The sequence below is a fragment of the Dermochelys coriacea genome, chromosome 25, assembly GCF_009764565.3.
Source record: "Dermochelys coriacea isolate rDerCor1 chromosome 25, rDerCor1.pri.v4, whole genome shotgun sequence".
NCBI classification, from domain to species: Eukaryota; Metazoa; Chordata; order Testudines; family Dermochelyidae; genus Dermochelys; species Dermochelys coriacea.
The window spans coordinates 10,783,955-10,801,869 of NC_050092.1; the positions used below are offsets into that span (position 1 = coordinate 10,783,955).

At 50.7% G+C, this 17,915-nt stretch overlaps 1 protein-coding gene across 2 annotated transcripts in view; it reads left to right on the plus strand.

Moving 5' to 3' along the window:
* PALM (paralemmin) overlaps nt 1–17,915 on the plus strand; it is a 68,263-nt gene that overhangs the window by 27,793 nt on the left and 22,555 nt on the right. For both annotated transcript variants that reach the window (XM_038384203.2, XM_038384204.2), the window contains exons 2-4: nt 2,494–2,542; nt 8,415–8,495; nt 11,097–11,227. In XM_038384203.2, the coding sequence (XP_038240131.1) occupies nt 2,494–2,542; nt 8,415–8,495; nt 11,097–11,227 (261 nt within the window). The remainder of the gene's footprint in view (nt 1–2,493; nt 2,543–8,414; nt 8,496–11,096; nt 11,228–17,915) is intronic.

Genomic DNA, 17,915 nt, shown 5'->3' on the forward strand with positions numbered 1-17,915 from the left:
GGCTCAGGGCCACACTCAGCAGAGAGGGCAGCAGGAGGAATGAATTGTCCAGGGGGAGTGACGGTCCCAGTTCTGGGTCTGGGGTCTTTATACACCCGAGAGTCTCTTCTTGATTCCAGACTAACACACACATCCCCACCCCACCCCACCCCGGGGAAAACTCTGTAGGTCTGAAGTTTAGGTTCTTCTGGATCACATCTGCCCAGAGGCTGTTTGAGCTGCCACCGACCTCCAGAGTGCTGGGAAGCTCCCAGGGGCCGCTTTGCAAGTGTTATGTTGGCACTTCTAGCTTCAGGAAGTGAATGGAAACCGTCCCCACAACAGGCCCTTCTGCAGCCCACCCCCTGCCCATATTACCATTGTATCTGAATGCCTCACAATCCTACTCAATGTATCCTCACAAACCCCCGAAGGGGACAGTGCTCGGTCCCCATTGCAGCACCAGGGAACAGGGGCCAAGAGAGACTAAGGAATGCAGGAAGCCCATGGCAGAACAGGCAGACAGGGGTTCCATTCCCAAGTTCCCTGCCACTGCCCTAAGCATTAGGCCTCCTTCCCCTCCTTTAACTTGAGCTACACAGTTTGGCCCTAATATGACAGCAAGAGCCACGGGAACAGGCCCTGCAGTAACAGTTAATGGGCTCCATACACATGAGGCTTAGCTGTTGCCAAATTATTTGCCGGGATCAAGGCTCATCTGTACCATTTTTAACTAGATCAGTTGGAACCTGGTATAGTTAAATTGGTGCAAACCCCTCGAGTGGTCAGTTACACTACTCCAAAGGTGCTTACACCCATATAGCTTAGTCCTGGGTAATGCAGGGAAATTTTTTTTTTTTTTTTTGGTCTAACCTAAGGTGTGAATAAATCCATCTAGCTGTACCAGTATAATCTCCCAGGTGGACTCCTGCCCCCAGGATAAATATGACCTTTTTTCAGGTGAGTTTATGTTGCTTGGGAAGGGGTTTAAGCTAAACTGAAAAAAGAAGCCACTGTTCTACAAGAATAAGCCCAGATCTACACGACAAATGTTTGCCAACACAGCTCTGTGTCTGTGTCTGTGTGTGGAGGTGCAGAGGTGTGATCTTCAGCCAACAGACAAATGTGGGTGGGAAAACAGAGACACAGAGAAGCTAAGTCAAGCTGGGTGAAGTTTTCAGATGAATAACTGATTTGCCAAAAAATGCATTTTGAATACGCTGGAACGTTCTGCAAATTCGGGTCAAATCTGGCAAATAGTTTTGACTGAGAAAATGTTTTTATTTTAATTTTTTTTTGAAAGTCAAACTGTTTCCACTTTTTGTTTCACGCCGAGGTTTTCGTTTAGAAGTTTAGTTAGTTCGTTCCTTTCAAAAGAAGGGTAAAATAAACACCCAAGCGCTAAATTTAACAAGCAAAAAAATCCCAATCATTTGGAGTCAAATGAAATGTTTTGTTTGACCCTCCCTCCTCCTCCCCAAAAAAAATTGTTCTCAAATTTTTCCATTTGGCCACCAAATTGAAAAATCAGTTCTTCATCCTGCTCTGAGGCCATGTCTACACTACCACTTCGGTTGATAAGCTTATGTCACTCAGGGGTGTGAATAAACCACCCCCCCCCGAGCAACATCACTCACACCGACATAAGCCCTGGTGTGGACAGCGCTATGTCCAGCCGATATAGCTATTGCTGCTTGTTGGAAGTGGATTAGTTATGCCAGCGGGAGAGCTCTCTCCCATCCGCATAGAGCGGCTATATGAGAGATTTTACAACCATGTAGCTGCATTGGTACAGGTGTGCCACTGTAAGCGCGCTAGTGTAGACACAGCTGTAGGCTAAGTGACATGCCCATGGTCACGTGGCTGAGCAAGGACTAGGACTGAAGTTCCAAACCTCTAGAGTATGCTGCCTTTTAATTAGGATGCAGTGATTTGGGGAGTGCAGCAGGTTTCTATTTTCCTAACTGGATCTTCTCCCTCCCTGTTGATTTCACACCCAAACCTTCCCACCTCCCTACCCTAGCTCCTCTGACTTTCACTGGAGCAGCACCTTGGCAGTTGGGAGGATTCCTCGCCTTCGGACAGCTCCTCTCACAGCTGGAGTGAGGGTGTCTGCCGTACTCTGGAGCAGGCAGGGAGTTAGCTTGTCCACAAAACTCCATTTGTCTGGTTCGAGTCCAGCTCGGGGACACTGAGCCTGCAGTGACAGTGAAATCCAAAAGGTCGCATGGGATCCAGTGGAGGTGCTGGGAGACCCCCATTCACAGGCTGCCGGGCCAAGGAGTATTCTGTTTTAGCAACAAGTGCACAGACAGGATACACAAAGGGACAAAGGGAGGGCTGCAAAGGAAGGGGAAAGTTCAGCCATTGTCTGTGTGCTGTGTCCGGTTTGGTGCGGGCCACAATGATTCTATTCATGGACACGCACCCACAGCATGCGAGAGTCTCCCCTTCCCCAGCTCGTCTCTTCTCCTGTGCTCTGACACTCCCTGCGTTCGTTTGCTCTCGTTGCAGGATCACGGAGGCTGGCGCCATTCAGCAGGAGAGGCTGCAGGCCATAGCGGTAAGTGGTTCCGTCCTATCTCCTTCCGTTTTCAATATCGTACAACAAATACACTGGGCCTCGAGCAGCGGGTCTGGCTGCAAGTAGCATTTCATGGCAACGTGGCTGGCCCCCCTCCAGGCTAGGGGGTGGTAATGTCAATATGCCAAGGCCCAGACCTGGGATGCAGGGCATCACACTTGGCTGGAATGAGGGATAAATAGAACGTATTCGTGCAGCACCTTATAATGCCAGTGGGACCCCTTTCTTCAGGGTGAGTAGCTCTCTCTGTGACCCCAGGGCAATGGTCCGTTAGTTTTGATCTAAGTACGCTGTCGGAGGCCATGGGAACTGGAGCGTACATTAGAGTAACCCCAAGGCTGCTCTCCTAGGAGGCCAGACAGAGCCCTGAACTGGCTCAGAATAGAGGGAGTGCAAAGGTCAACTTAATCCTCCTCTTCCTCCCCACTGTCTCTGCCTTGCATACAGGAGCAGCAGGCTCCCAGTCTTTCCGATCGCTGCCCCTCGTCATGGGTCTAGTTATTTCCCCATTTCTTCACACTGGCATTGCTGTTTGATAGCCAAGCACAGCCATCCCAGAGACGAGCGCTCTGGAGGGAAGAGAAGGTGTAGACCCCAGTGGACCGTGGACAGAGAGAAGACAAAGAGACTCAGAAGATTAATCCTGACAATCCATTCCCCTTGACCCTTCCAAAAAAGGTATCCTTGAGACTACAGGGAAATTGTGGATAACTAATGCAAAGAAAAATAATACAAACCGCCAGGAGCTGGTGTCACAGTTACCTGTTCTGGAACGATGCTGGGCTAGTTTTTGGAGCAGAGGAATGGGAGTCAGGATTCCTGGGCTCTTTTCCAGGTTCTGCCACTGCTTCCGCATGAGTGTGGGGAAATCGCCAGGCCTTGGTATCCCCAAGCGATAGCTACTTGTCTGGGCAGCGGTGGAGCTTAATGGCTGAATTAACGAACGGCCTCCGAGAGGCTGGGGTGAAAGGCAAACGAATGTCTGATTATTCGTTGCTATTACTAGTTCTCCAGCCAGGGCAATGGAAAGACACCCAGGGCCAGATCCTCAAAGGTATTGAAGTCCCTAACTTCTGGGGTCTGGGGCCTTTTGGATCAGGCCCCACAGGAGGGCGATTTCTTGCTTGCAAACAAGATCCCCGTGCCCGCTCAGTGGATGGAGGTTTTGGCAGGGGCTGACTCACTCACCGTCTAGGACCCAGAAAAACGCCGGCTGAGTAAGCCGTAACCGGGCTCCTCCTGTGGGTCTGAATCCAAGCAGCTGATTTCCAGGGCGCTCGCATCTGGTGCCCGCCGGGCTGTGGGTGAGGCGAGATTCCCCTGCCTGTTGGCCAATGAGGGCGGATGGGGCTTGCTGGCTAGCTGACTCCTTCCCAGCTGCCTGGAGATCTGACGGGTGGTGGAGTCCGTTTCTATGGGGCTTTCGCAAGTGTGCAGAGGCATCCGGTCAGGGCCATGGTTTATTGGTGGGGGCCTGACTTCTAAAGTCCAGGGAGAAACAGGCTGTGTAAGAGAACAGAAAGGGGTATTATTGTCAAGAGAACAGGAAGCATCATCCAGCAAGGAGCTGAGCGTCCCCTGCAAGACGCCAAGCGCCCTCCACTCCCAAAGGATCAGGCCCACAGACATAAGGTGGCTTGTAACGGGAGCTCCCCAGCTCTGGGTGGATGAGGATGCAGATGTGGAGAGCCAGCCCGGAGGCGTGTAACTGCTGGACGGTGCAGTCTCTGCCTGGTCCTCCTTTGAGACGGAGCCAAGCGGGGTCCTCTCCCCGCGGCAGCATGTTGGCTCCCAGCCTGCACATTTGTGTGGCCGCCTTGCCGCCAGCTTTCCAGGCCCCACTTGTGATCGGGCCAGTCGCTGCCACACAAAGGGCAAATTGTTCTGGGCCGGGGAAGAAAATGTGTGACGCTTCCCAGGATCGGGACATGGCTGAACTGACTCGGATGAAATTAATCAGGACCGATCCCAACAATGGTGCAGGGACTGGAGGTGGCTCGGATCTTCTCCGAGGGCTGGGGAAATCCAGTTCTCGTCTTGTTTCCAGGTGGGGGCTTTTGGAAAAAGCAAGGTCCAGCCTATGAGGCAGTGAGGACTAGTGGACAGAGGCACTAGATTAGCACCCAGGAGATTGGGTTTCTATTCCAGGCCCTCCCACTGATGTGCTGCGTAACCTCAAGCAAGTTACTTCAGCTCCCCATCTGTGGACTGGGAGTAATCACCCTTGTGGGAGATCATTCTGACTGGTCTAGCCCTCTGTGTCCCAGTGTTGATGGGTTATAGCAACCCTCTAGCAGGAAGAGCACTCTTGGGGGTTAAAGACTTGGGAATCATTAAGAAAGGGATAGATAATAAGACAGAAAATATCATATTGCCTCTATGTAAATCCATGGTATGCCTACATCTTGAAAACTGCATGCAGATGTGGTCGCCCCATCTCAAAAAAGATGTATTGGAATTGGGAAAGGTACAGAAAAGGCAACACAAATGATTAGGGGTATAGAATGGCTTCTGTATGAGGAGAGATTAATAAGATTGGGACTTTTTGGAAAAGAGACGACTAAGGAGGGATATGAGAGAGGCCTATAAAATCATGACTGGTGTGGAGAAAGTAAACAAGGAAGTGTTATTTACTCCTTCTCATAACACAAGAACTAGGGGTCACCAAATGAAATTAGTAGGCAGCAGGTTTAAAACAAACAAAAGGAAGTATTTCTTCACACACTGTACAGTCAACTTGTGGAACTCCTTGCCAGAGGATGTTGTGAAGGCCAAGACTATAACAAGGTTCAAAAAGAAGTAGATAAGTTCATAGAGGATAGGTCCATCAATGGCTATTAGCCAGGATGGGCAGGGATGGTGTCCCTAGTCTCTGTGTGCCAGAAGCTGGGAATGGGTGACAGGGGATGGATCACTTGTTGATTCCTTGTTCTGTTCATTCCCTCTGGGGCACCTGTCATTGGCCACTGTCAGAAGACAGGATACTGGGCTAGATGGCCCTTTGGTCTGACCCAGTATGGCCGCTCTTATGTTCTTAAAGACCCAGAACTGGGAGTCGAGGTGACTGGGTTCTTTTTCCAGCTGTGGAGAGAGTAAGATCTAGTGGTTAGAGCAGGGAATTATGAGTCAGGACTTCTGAGATCCATTTTCAGCTCTGCCGCTGCCTCATTGTGTATGCTTGGCCAAGTCCCTTCCCCCGTCTGGGCCTCAGTTCCCCGTAGCTGTAAAAGGAGGATAATGAGATTTTTCCTGTCTCTCTGTGCAGTTTAGGAGGCTTGATTCATTTGTGGTAGTAAGGGGCTTGAAGAAGACATGATAGAAATGCAGTGTGATGTAGTGGATAGGCACCAGATTGGGAGTCAGGAGCCCTGGGATCTATTTTCCACTCTGCCACTCACCTGCTGGGTGAGTCACGTCCCCTGTCTGTGCCTCAGTTTCCCCTCCCACCCTTTGTCTGTCTCTGTTTCATGTATAAGCTCTTTGGAACAGGGACCGTCTCTCAGCGTGGCTCTGTGCAGCGCCAGGCACAATGGGGCCCTGATCTCAGCTGGGCTTCTTGGCTTTATTGCAGTAGAAATAGTTCATCGTAATAATATTTGAGGTCCAAGTTCGCTTTGGCTCTGGGAAAACAAGAATTCTGGGCATGTATGTGAATGTTGTTCCCTTCAAATCAGGGCAGGCATCAATTGCAAACAAGAGACGTTATTGTCTGAGTAGCACAGGCTCCCATTTAGTCTGAAATACACGTGCTTCAGCCAGTATAATTAAATTAAAATTCTCCTGGGAGAACATGGGGGTAAGTGAAGGGCAAATATATTTCATGAAAACCCGATATATAACACAAATACATTGCAGATGTCCGATGAAACCCGGGGCTGCAGCATGTTTGCCCACCCATCTTGGCCCTTCCAGCGGGGACTCCAAGTGACTGTAAAGCTAATACTACAACAGCAATTTATAGAGAGCCTCGTTGAAACCAAGGCTGTTGTGCCTGGTGCTGTACATGCACATAGTGTGAGACAGTCCCCTCCCCAAAGAGCTCACAATCTGAATAGACAAAGGATTATTCTCCCCATTTTACAGATGGGCGAACTGAGGCACAAAGCAATGAAGCAACTTGTCTAAGGGCAGGGGAAGTCTGTGGCAGAGCCCAGCTTTCCCGAGTCCCTCTCTAGACCATCCCCTTTTTTCCCCGCTAGGGCCCAAACTGGGACAGCTGAGAACTGATTTTCAGAGCTGCTGAGGGCAGTCTCCGGGCTGTTCTACTTTATACGAGCTGCTAGCAGCTGGTCACTAACTGTGGATCAGCAGGGCCTAGTGAAGCCCCAGGTGGGCCTGTCGCAGCGGGAGCGAGTCCAAACACATGGCAGGTGCGTGGGTGAGCTGAGGGGAATGGGGAATTCCAATCACAGCTGGAGGGCTTGGGCCTTGATATTTCTTCTTTTGTTGTCGTCCTCCTTAATCTGAAAGGGAAAACCTCGAGCCAGGGAAAGCGGTATGTTTGGTCTCAGTGCATGGAGTAGACACAATAGCTGCCTTGATATCAGCTGTTAGAATGTACCTGGCTCCTGCCCAGCTCTCTCTCCTCTGGCCAGGGTCTCCAGATCAGTCGCTGTTGCTCAAAGGCTAAGTACAGCGAATTGATCTAGGCACAAACGCCAATCCCAGATAGTGGGGCTGTGCTGCTTGGAAATCCAGGCCGTCGAGTACGGCAGCAATTCCCCTTTCTCCAGGCATCAACTATGGGATTTTAGGATGCATTCTATGTGCCACGGTCACACGTTGTGCAGCTGTGAGGCATTGGCTGTGTAGCTGCCGGGCATTGGTGGTGCAGCGGTTTATTGTAAATGTAGCTGTTGTGCGTTGGTGGTCCAGTGCGTGGCATAGCTGCTGTGCAAGGTTTGTTTAGCTGTCGTGCATTCTTTGCGTAATTGTGTGTTGTACAGGTCGCCGTTGAGCATTGTTTGTGTAGTTGTAAATGGGGCAGTGGTCAAGCATTGCTTGTTAGTGTAGTTGTGCATTGTGGCGGTGGTGAACATGGGGAGTGTTTGCATAGCTGTCCAGGCCCGTGTAGTTGTGAAGCATTGTTTTTGTAGGTGTGTAGTGTGTGTGTACCTGTTTTGCATTGTTTGTGTATTTGTCTTGTATTGTGTAGCTACAATTTCTGGGTAAGATAAAAATGAGGAAAAGTGTGTGTGTGTGTGTGGCGGGGGAAATGGAAGGAACAAACCCTAAAGGAGAGAAAGCAAAGGAGAAGAATGTTGGGGGGGGAACCCTCTCTGGCCTGCCCCATCCACGCCTCCTGCATACCACAGTGATGGAGCAGCAGCAAGGGCTGAGACTGGAGAAATCTCAGCTGTTGAGTTGACTAACTTGGGGGCAGGAGGGAGCAATTTCCTGAGTCAGTGAGAAAGGTCAATCTAGTTAAAATTGACTCTGAAAACATCAGGCCAGATCCCCAGCGGGTGTAGATCAGCCTCGCTCCCACTGGCGTAGATGGGGCTGTACTGATCTACACCTGCTAAGGACCCAGCCCGACACCTGCCCACTGGGTAAGGGAAACCAGTCCCACCTGCGACTCCCCATTAGTCTGGAGCTCGGCAACTTTGCAGATTCTGGGAGGGGCTGACTGAATCACTGACCCACGGGGGAAATGGCTGGAGACCTGCCCCAGGACCTGTGTTTAAGCGCACGCCTGGCTTTAAATGGGTGAGTCAGCCCCCCTGAAGTCAATGGGACGCCCCACCTTCTTAAAGCTACATCCTGGCACGGCTGTCCTAACAAACATGGATGAATTCATGATTAATCTTTTCTTTCCCCCTTCTTCTCCTTCTCCTCCTTCGACTCTCAGGAGAAGAGGAAACGTCAGATCGAGATAGAAAATAAAAGGCGGCAGCTCGAGGACGACAGGCGCCAGTTACAGCATCTAAAGGTAGCGACGCGGCTTTGGGCCCCTGAGTGGGACCCGAGCCAACCCCAAAGCATGCCCAGAACCTCAGCCCAGTGTTGCTGAGAAAGAGGGTTTAGGGGTTTGCTTGGGGCTTACGAGACGCGGGGTCAGTTCCCAGCTCCGTCACATCCCTGTCCAGCCTTGGGCAAATCACTTAGCACCAGATTGGTCAAGGTATTTGGGTGCCTAACTCCTCATTTCAGGGGTTAGGCACCGAAATATATTTACCAATCTGGCCTGGAGTTTCTCTAGGTCTCTGGTGCTATCTGTGAAGTGAGATGATGCTACTGCCCTACCTCCCAGGCTGTTGGAGGGTGAATAAAGACTGTGAGATGCTCAGTAGAGCACAGTGATGGACCCTTTTCACATGGTTAATGGGGTGGGGGAACCATTCCCCCCCGATCTGTGCGACCCTTCAAATGTGCTTTATTCTTTCTCCACCTTCCCCTCTGCACCCAGGTATTCAGTTCAGTGTTTCATTGCATGGTCACCTCCCAGGGGCAGGTATGATGGACTCGAGTAGCATTTCTCAAACTGGGCACCCTGAGGGTATTCCAGGGGGTCCGTGGGTCCCGCTGATCAACTCCTCCCCGTCCCTTCCAGCACCTCCTTCACCCCGGAAAACAACAGTTCCCCGACATGAAGGAGGGAGGGGGAGGAATGGGGAACTCTGGGTCCATGCCACTCCTGGAAGCGGCCAGCATGTCCCTGCGTCCCAGAGCAGGAGCAGGGGGTTTCCGTGTGCTGCCCTCAGCCCAAGCACCAACTCCTTAGCTCCTATTGGCTGGGAACTGTAGCCAATAGGAGCTGTGGGGGTGGTGCCTGCAGGCAGGGGCAGCACGTGGAGACCCCCTGGGCCCCAGTCTAGGAGCCCCTGCGAGAGGGATGTGCTGGTGGCTTTCGGGAGCCGCCCAAGGTAAATGCTGCCCCCCTCACCCCTCCCATACCCCAACCCCCTGCCCCAGCCCAGAAGCTGCACCCAAACTCCTTCCCAGAGCCCTCACCCGCTCCTGCACCTCACCCTCCTGTTCTAGCCCTGAGCCTCCTCCAGCACCCAAACTCCTTCCCACACCCAAACTCCCAGCCCAGAGCCTTCACCCCCTCCTGCACCCCCAGCCCCTGCCCCAGCCTGGTGAAAGTGAGTGAGGAGACGGGGCAAGGGCTGAGTGGGGTGGCTTGGGGGGTCCCCAAAAATTTTTAAAACAAAATGGGGGTCCTCGGTTTGCTAAAGTTTTGAGACTCGCCAGACTGGAGGGTGAGCGATTAATATTACCACATCTGGGAAGAGGCCATGAGAAGCTGCGTTGCTGGAGCTTTACAGATCGGGGGTAGCAGGGAAAGATCCAGGATGCGGATGTGCCGCTTTGAAGGGCTTCCTCTGAAAAGTTTCTGTAGCGGAACGAGCAGCTTGGAGAGCAGCCATCCCCCGCTCACTTGAGCCAGGTGGCAAAGTCTGGGGGCTGACCCTAATGACTCACTTGCCCTCAGAAACGTGCGATGGCACGAGACATCCCACTTGCTAGAAACAGCTGCAATCACCTAGAGACGAACCCACTGGGCTTTGGGTTTCCCCGAAGGCCTGATCTGAACAGCATGGCTAGGCCAGGGTTTGGCTCTGAGTATGTCTCTGGAGAGAGGAAAGCAGCATTTCCCTAGCATAAAGAACATCCCTTGCTCCTCACCGGGACTGCTAGGTTGTGCCTGAGGACCTCTGACATGGGCTGGGAGGGCTAATCGCTTTTCTGATGAGCCCCAGACTGCACGAGGTTTGAAACCACACCAGCGTAGCAGGCCATGGCTGTATACAGAGATAGCATGGTCACAGGTGGGGCTTGAACCTACAACCACGAGGACCCAAAGCTTATGCTGCTACTGCTTGAGCTAAAGGAGCGACTCCTTCATCCCTAGCAAAGTGCTTTTGGATGAAAAAGTGTTAGCCAGCTCGAGTGGGTGGCTTGGTTTTCCTAGGTAGGAGGGAAGGAGCTAATGGAGCCAGATCCTGAATGAAGCATCCACCGGGAGTTTGACCCAAGGGAGAGGGAAGTGGTGAATTCGCCATCTCTGGATGTCTTCAGATCAAGATTAGATGTCTTCTTGGAAGTGGCTTTAGCCAACATGATTGGGCTCGATACAGGAGTGACTGGGTGAAATTCTCTGGCCTGCGGGATACAGGAGGTCAGACTAGCTGTTCTAATGGTCCCTTCTGGCCTTAAGCTCGATGAAGACACCTGAGGATTCACGCTCAGATGCGACAATGTTGGACAGCAGTATAGATAGATAGATAGATTCAGCCCCATGATGCAGAGTGATGTCCTTGCTGACTCATGTTCTGCAGGGCCATCATCCCCTTGCTAATGTGTGTTTCTGGGAACACCACCCGCATCCAGCAGCTCCTCTGATAGGAGGTGTCATGGTACCGCTCCAGGAGGCCCATTAGGGGAGACCCCAATGCTCAGCCTCCTCCCTGTTATGTTGGTGGCGCAGCATTGTACCCCAGGTGCTCACACCAGTGTCCCTAGTGCAGAGGATGAGGTGGGAGGAAAGTAACCGGTCTCTCTGTATTCCCCTCCCAATCCTACCTAGTCCAAGGCTCTGAGGGAGAGGTGGCTACTGGAAGGAGCCCCGTCGTCCACCTCCGAGGAAGACGAGGCCATGAAGAAACAGATGCAGGAAGACGAAGTGAAGACCAAGGAGCTGGAAGAAACCATCCAGAGGTAATGGCGAAGGAGTATATGGAGGGAGGGAGGGCACGTCCCAGAGGTGAGCGGAGCGGGAGGCCACTGGTGGGTGCAGAAAAGAGCGCACAGGGTAGGTGGGAACTGGTCCCGAGAAGAAAGTAGCAGGATGCCAACAGTCACACCGAGAGGTTGGAGGCAAATGAAGGTGCTCGTTGGCTTTGTACTAACAACTCCCTTCCCTACACCCTTCACCCCACCCCGGTCTCCCTATGTGCCCCTTCCCTGGCCCGTCTCTGGGATGTCACGGACATTTGTAGCCCCACTTGTGAGTGCCATGCAGATCAGCTGGAAGAAGCGATGTTCTTCAGGGCTGATGGGACGATCACGCACAGGAGACCCAGTTCCCTTTGCACGTGGACTAGCTGGCTCCTGCTCGGAGAAATGGCCCCCTGGAAAGGGACCCCAGGTTCACGGCACAGGGCCTCAGACCACACAGAACACACGATTCTGGAGCGTTCATCTGGGGTCTGAGGTAGCATGGTTTGAGCAGGTGCCTTTGAGTCCGGATGCTGGAGTGCTAGGCCTGATTTGGGGAGGCAGTGTGATCTAGCAGTTAAAGTGGGGGTGAGGCACCAGGACTCCTGGACTCTATTCTTGGCCCTGCCACTGATTTTACTTGTGTGACCTCGGGCAAGTCATCTAATCTCCCTGTTTCTCCGTCTGTGAAATGGAGAACTGGTCCATCCCTACCTCACTGTGAGGTTTGTACGTATGAGATTCTCTCATAAGAGTTGGTAAATATAAGATATTCTTATAAGTGGGGCTAAATCCCGAGCTCGACTCAGATCTTTGTCAAGCAAAGCCCCTATGGCAATCACTGGGCATGTTGCCTGAACAAGGACTGCCGGATTCGTACTCCTGCTAGCAGCGAGTTCATGTTGAAGCCCTGAAGACACCTCATGCTATTTTGGCATCCGATGAAGTGAGCTGTAGCTCACGAAAGCTTATGCTTTAATAAATTTGTTAGTCTCTAAGGTGCCACAAGTACTCCTTTTCTTTTTGCGAATACAGACTAACATGGCTGCTACTCTGAGTCCTGGAGTGTCTCCCGCTCTGCTGTACCTGGGGCCGGGTGTCAGGGGGAGAGCTGTGCATAGTGGTGGGGGATTTGGCGGGGAATAGGGTGGAGGGGAGCTGAAGGATTATGTAGGAGGGGCAGCTCAACTTCTTCAGGTGCATCCAGCCGGCTGGGTGTTGCCAGGAAATACAAGGGGCTCGAGCTCCCCGTTCCCACACAGGAGAGCGTCTGACACACGCAGCTGAGCATTCCAAGCTCCCTCCGTCCAGGAGCTGCTGACAGAGGCACTTTTCCTGTCCTCTCCCCAAGCAGTGTAGAGTGAAGTCACTGTCTGTGCATCCGGAGCAGAGCCACAGCTCCATAGCTGGGCTGCAGAGCAGGGCATTGAGGACTCTGTTGGGTCTGCATCCCTGTCAAAGTCCTGAGGTTTTTTTTTTTCCAGAACCGTCCTCCTCCTCTGTCACTTTAAAGCCTCCCGCAACCCCGTCCAGCAGCCTTGACTTTTTGACTATGGTGTGCTGGCAGCTAAGGCCGGTGGGAAATTTTCCATCTAATCTGTTTTTGGCTGGAAATCAGGGAGTTCAAGTAAATGGGATTTTGCGCAAAAAGTTTCTGCAGGAAATTTCAAAATGCTGCCCCGGTGCCTCGGAGGAGTTGCAGTTTGGGCTCCCATTCGGGTATGTGGGAAACTCATTCAAACTTCCCTGCCCCTGAGGCATCGTGGATGTATGACTCCCTCCCCCCACCAAAATGAGCTGGGGTTTGGAATAGCAGCTGGTGACGGGTTGGGATCATGGAGGGGCATCGGCAGAGCTGAATGTAGAGCGCCTGGGGTTGGAAGAGCTGGGGGCAATGGGTCAGGACTGAGCTGCAGTGGAGACAGTTGTATGACATCTGGCCTTGCTAGCACTGGCCATCTCCAGCCAGTACTGTTAATTCATCCCCTCCGTTTCTTAAGTGCTAAATTCCCTCCTGGTTCAAAGGCCAAGCAGTTTGGTTTTCCCCCTGTAATTTTTTCCTCCTGCAGAGGGGATTTCAGAACGCACTTGCTTTGTCCTTGTGGGAGGAGGCTGATAGCCATGCGCCCAGAACCCTCAAGCATCCATCAACAGCAATTAGGAGACGACATTATTTAAAGTGAAAATCCAATAGAGATTGGGAGGGGGAAAGGAGGGAAATTGAATTCATCAGGAACCTGTGACACTATAAAGCTGCCCCCGGGGAGGTATGCCTGAACACAGATGGATTCGCTCCCCCAGCTCTCTCCCTAATGGCATTTGTGCTTTTCACGTTGCTGGAGGCTGCAGAAAGCTTCCCAGCTAGACACACAAACTCAGGGCTGAGGGGAAGGATCACTTGGTGCCATGGACAAAGCTCCGTGACGATATACAGTGGAGGGATGATCCTAACATTGTCTGGCGGGGCGTACGTTAGCTGGGCCTTTCCCATCTCTAGCTCGTAGCTCCTATGAGTCTGTGTGTCGCATCCGTCTAGACCCATTTTGCTTTCTCAGTGTCGGGGCAAAGTGGGTTTATACCATCTCAGCTGTTCTGTGTTCCTGAAATTGATCAGAGCCGAATGCCTGCCTTCTCACCACCTGGGCTCTGCCTTTCCCTTCCCCTCCACAGATGACAAAGGGGACACCCCCAAGGAGGCCAGTCACAGTTGCTTCTTGCATGGCTGCACCACCATCCACAGACAAATTGGACTCTGCATTTCACACCGAGCACCAATCCACCCTGCAGTTTCAATGGGATGTGACCGAGAGGAGAACTGAACCCAGTCTGTGCATTGTTACATACATGCTCAAGGTCCTCGTTAGAAGTAGTGGGAAGTCTCGCCTATTTCAAAAAGTGCAACTGTTTCCCCTTTGCAATTCGGAGATTAAGCGGGGACATGAGCGCGGTCTTCAAATAGTTGAAAGGCTGCCATAAAAAAGATGGAGAAAAGTTGCTCTCTCTCACCAAAGAGGGCAGGGCAAGAGGCCATGGGTTCAAACGACAGCACAGCAGATTTAGATTAAATCTCAGGAAAAACTTCCTGGCTGTAAGAACAGTAGGATGATGGAACTGACGCCTCGGGAGGCTGTGAAAGCTCCTCCACTGGAGGCTTTCTAAAGGAGGCTGGACAGCCATCTGCCTTGGATGGGTTAGACACAACAAATCCTACATTTTGGCAGGGGGCTCAGACTAGATGACCCTTTAAGAGGTCTCGGGGATGGGGCGGTCACTTTCAGACTCGTTAGAACTGTGTCGCCAATCGGAGTACACTTAAGCATGTATGTGATGTGATTGGCTAATGGCCTGGATAGCACTGATTTCTGGGGAGGAAGGTATGGATTCCCTCACATGGCTGTTTTCAGACAGTTGTGATCTGGGATTTGTCTCCTGTACATAGCAGTGCGCAAGTGGTATCAGATATTTATTGTTGTTTGGTAGGTGGCATTGGCTGGCTAGTCAGGAAGGAGTCGGACTGCTATTTAGCTTTCCAGTGGATATTGAACATGGCAGCAACCCGATCTGGAGTGCTGGCTTTGCAGTCATATATCTTAAACTCCAATGAGTTAGAAGGAAAAGCGAGAAACTTTTACCCTCTCCCAGTAACCTCCTTCTTGTTCATTCAGCTGCCAAAGAGCAGAAAGAAAAAACCAGCAGCAAAGAAGCCTTGCTAGGAGAGGTATCCCAGCAGCCAGAATGCAGTAAATTACTCCCTCTCTGTCATGCTGGCCATTAATTACAGAGAATCAGTGCAGATATAGGTCAGATCCAAAGAGGCCATTGTGCCTGTTTAATGGCACAATGGATTTTTCAGAGACTAGAGAGGGGAAGGACGCTTTACAAACAGGAGACCAAAATAAAAATCTGCTGAAGGGGACACTGTCAAAATAAAAATTGTACATGTCCAGGCCGGATGGTGATCTCAGCTATAAGTACAAATCTGGAGGAAGTTCACTGACACCCTGGGTTCTATACCAGCAGAAGTGAGGTCAGAACGAGGCCTCTTTGTTTAAAAATTCCCTGCCTGAATTGCTAATAACCACAACTAGTTGGGAAATGGGGACAAGTTTTTATGAGAAATTGTGAAGCTTTTGGGGGCAAAAAGCTCAGCAAAATTTGAAATATTTCATTCACCTAATAACATAACAAATATTTCAGCTGACTAATAACACCGGAAATCCAAGGAGCGTGATTTTAGTCTGATCCAAAGCCTGTGGATGTCAATGAGAGTCTTTTTATTCATTTTGATTGTTTTGGGATCGAAATCTTGCACCATGTTGGTTTCAGTGAGACTGCTCAGTTGTAACAAGGATAACATTTGCCCCACGTCCACTTTGCCAACTCTCATGATTTAATTTTAATTTAATTTTATTGCGAATCTCATGATGTTTGGAGCTTTTCTTAAATTGCCAGCTCCTGGAGTCATGTGAATATAGAAAAATCTTGGCTTTTATTTTTAAAAAGTTTCTGTCCTTCATGGTTGCAGAGAAAAGTTTGAAAGCATGAACGTAAGAATGGCCATACTGGGTGAGACTAAAGGTCCATCCAGCCCAGTATCCTGTCTGCTGACAGTGGCCAATGCCAGGTGCCTCAGAGGGTGTGAACCTAACAGGTAATGATCAAGTGATCTCTCTCCTGCCATCCTTCTCCACCCTCTGACAAACAGAGGCTAGCGACATCATTCCTAACCCATCCTGGCTAATAGCCATTAATGACCTGTGTGTGACCTAAAGGCTCCAAAACCAGAAAGCAAATACCCAAGCTATATTATTATTATTATCTCATGATTTTAAGCCCATATTATGATTTTTATGGGGCTGGGCTCCTGATTCTTGAATGCTTGAGCATAGCAATACTGCAGTTTTAAAAATCTGATTTCATTCTCACTACTGATACTGTTTGTTTATGTAGGATTTTTTTTGTTTTTGTTTTTTTGCATTTCACTCAGGTAGCAAAACTAGTCTTGTTGGTTTCACTTCCTAGTTTTCACCACACTGATGCTTTTGTGATCAGGAGACAGTTGCTGCAGGCTGGGATGTTCCAAGCCTCCGCCAGAGGCTGTTTGCAAAACTGATGCTTGTTTTAAACATTTTCATGTCAGGCTCAGTTCTTTGCAAAGGTAGGGGAGTCCCAGAGCGGTTCAGTTTCATCACATTTACACCAGGTATATTTTCATCTGTGAATAAGGGGAGGGAAAGCACTGGACAGGGACTCAGTAGATCTGGGTTAATTCTCAACTCTGCCACCAACTCAGTGTGTGACCCTGGCCAAGTCCCTTAGGGTATGTCTATATTGTAATGTAAGCCCAGGGTTAGTAGAACTCGAATGAGCAGATCCCAGCTTTGTTAACCAAGGGCTTGGTGTTTACACTCATTTATAATCACAGGTTAGGAATTATTAAACCCCAGGATCCAGCCTCTACGCTGCCTTATGCAGGCCCAAATCCAACCACCCATATCCCAGACTTCCTAGTGCCCTCCCAAAATGTGGCCATTCTAGCACTTTGTTCATGGTGCAGTGTTGGAAAACATTATTATCCACCAAATTTGACTGTCCAGAAAACTGAGAATGTCGACCAATGGGATTGTTGGATACTTCTGGCAGATTCCCAGAGTACCAGTCCAATGCGGCTGCGTCTACACTGCAAGGCAATAGGCCTTGAACCCTGGGTTCTGGCTTGACTGAGGCGCTCAGACCCTCCACCCCATGGGAGCCTGGATTTGAGCCCTGGGTTAGCACAATTTGTGTATAGATAGAAGGGGGGTTGGCATGAGTCTGAGTTTGAACCCTGGGCTTGCAGGTGCATCTACACTGCAATGAAATACCCATGGCTGGCTCACATCAGCTGACTCAAGCTCACGGGGCTTGAGCTGCAGGGCTGTAAAATTATGGTGTAGATGTTTGGATGTGGGCTGGAGTCTGAGCACTGGGACCCTGCGAGAGGGGAGGGACGCAAGTATGTATCCAGAGTTCTGGATGGGCTTGTACAGCCCATGCTGCCCCATCTTCACCGCTAGTCACATGGGCATGCTGACCAGCCAATGGCTGTGTAGACAAAACCCTACCGTTCTTGCCCTTGTGACCCTGGCAAGGTTCAAAAGTGAACAAGGCAAACAAAACAATCCTGGGGCGTTTTTAAAAACCTCCTCATTTTTAAGCCAGTCTCCTGAGTTTCTGGGACTTAACTCAGGAGTTCTGAACATTTGGGGTTAGCTGTGTTGGTTTCTCCCTCTGTAAAATGTGGCTAATAAAACTCCCTTTCTCCCACCCTTTGCCTGTTCAGACTGTAAGCTCGCAGTGCAGGGATTTTCTCTTAGGAGGTGTGGGCCCATCACTGCAGAGTTAACTTGAGCTATAGCCTCACTCAAGTGAGAGCATCCACACTGCAAAATTACACTAGCTCCACAGAGTGGTCCTGTTAGTGGCGGATGAGTTATGCTTACGCCAGCTATCGCCTATATCCCCTGGCAGGCCAGCCAACTTGAGCTAGACGCGCCCCCAACCTCAAGTTAAGGGGCTTTGCGTGTGGACAGGATCGAACTGGGGCAATACTTGAGTTAATTCTGCCGGGTTTAACTTCAAGTTCAAACAGGATTTAGCCCAGGGACGTTCTCTGGCCAGTGCTCTGCAGAGGTTCAGGCTGTATGAC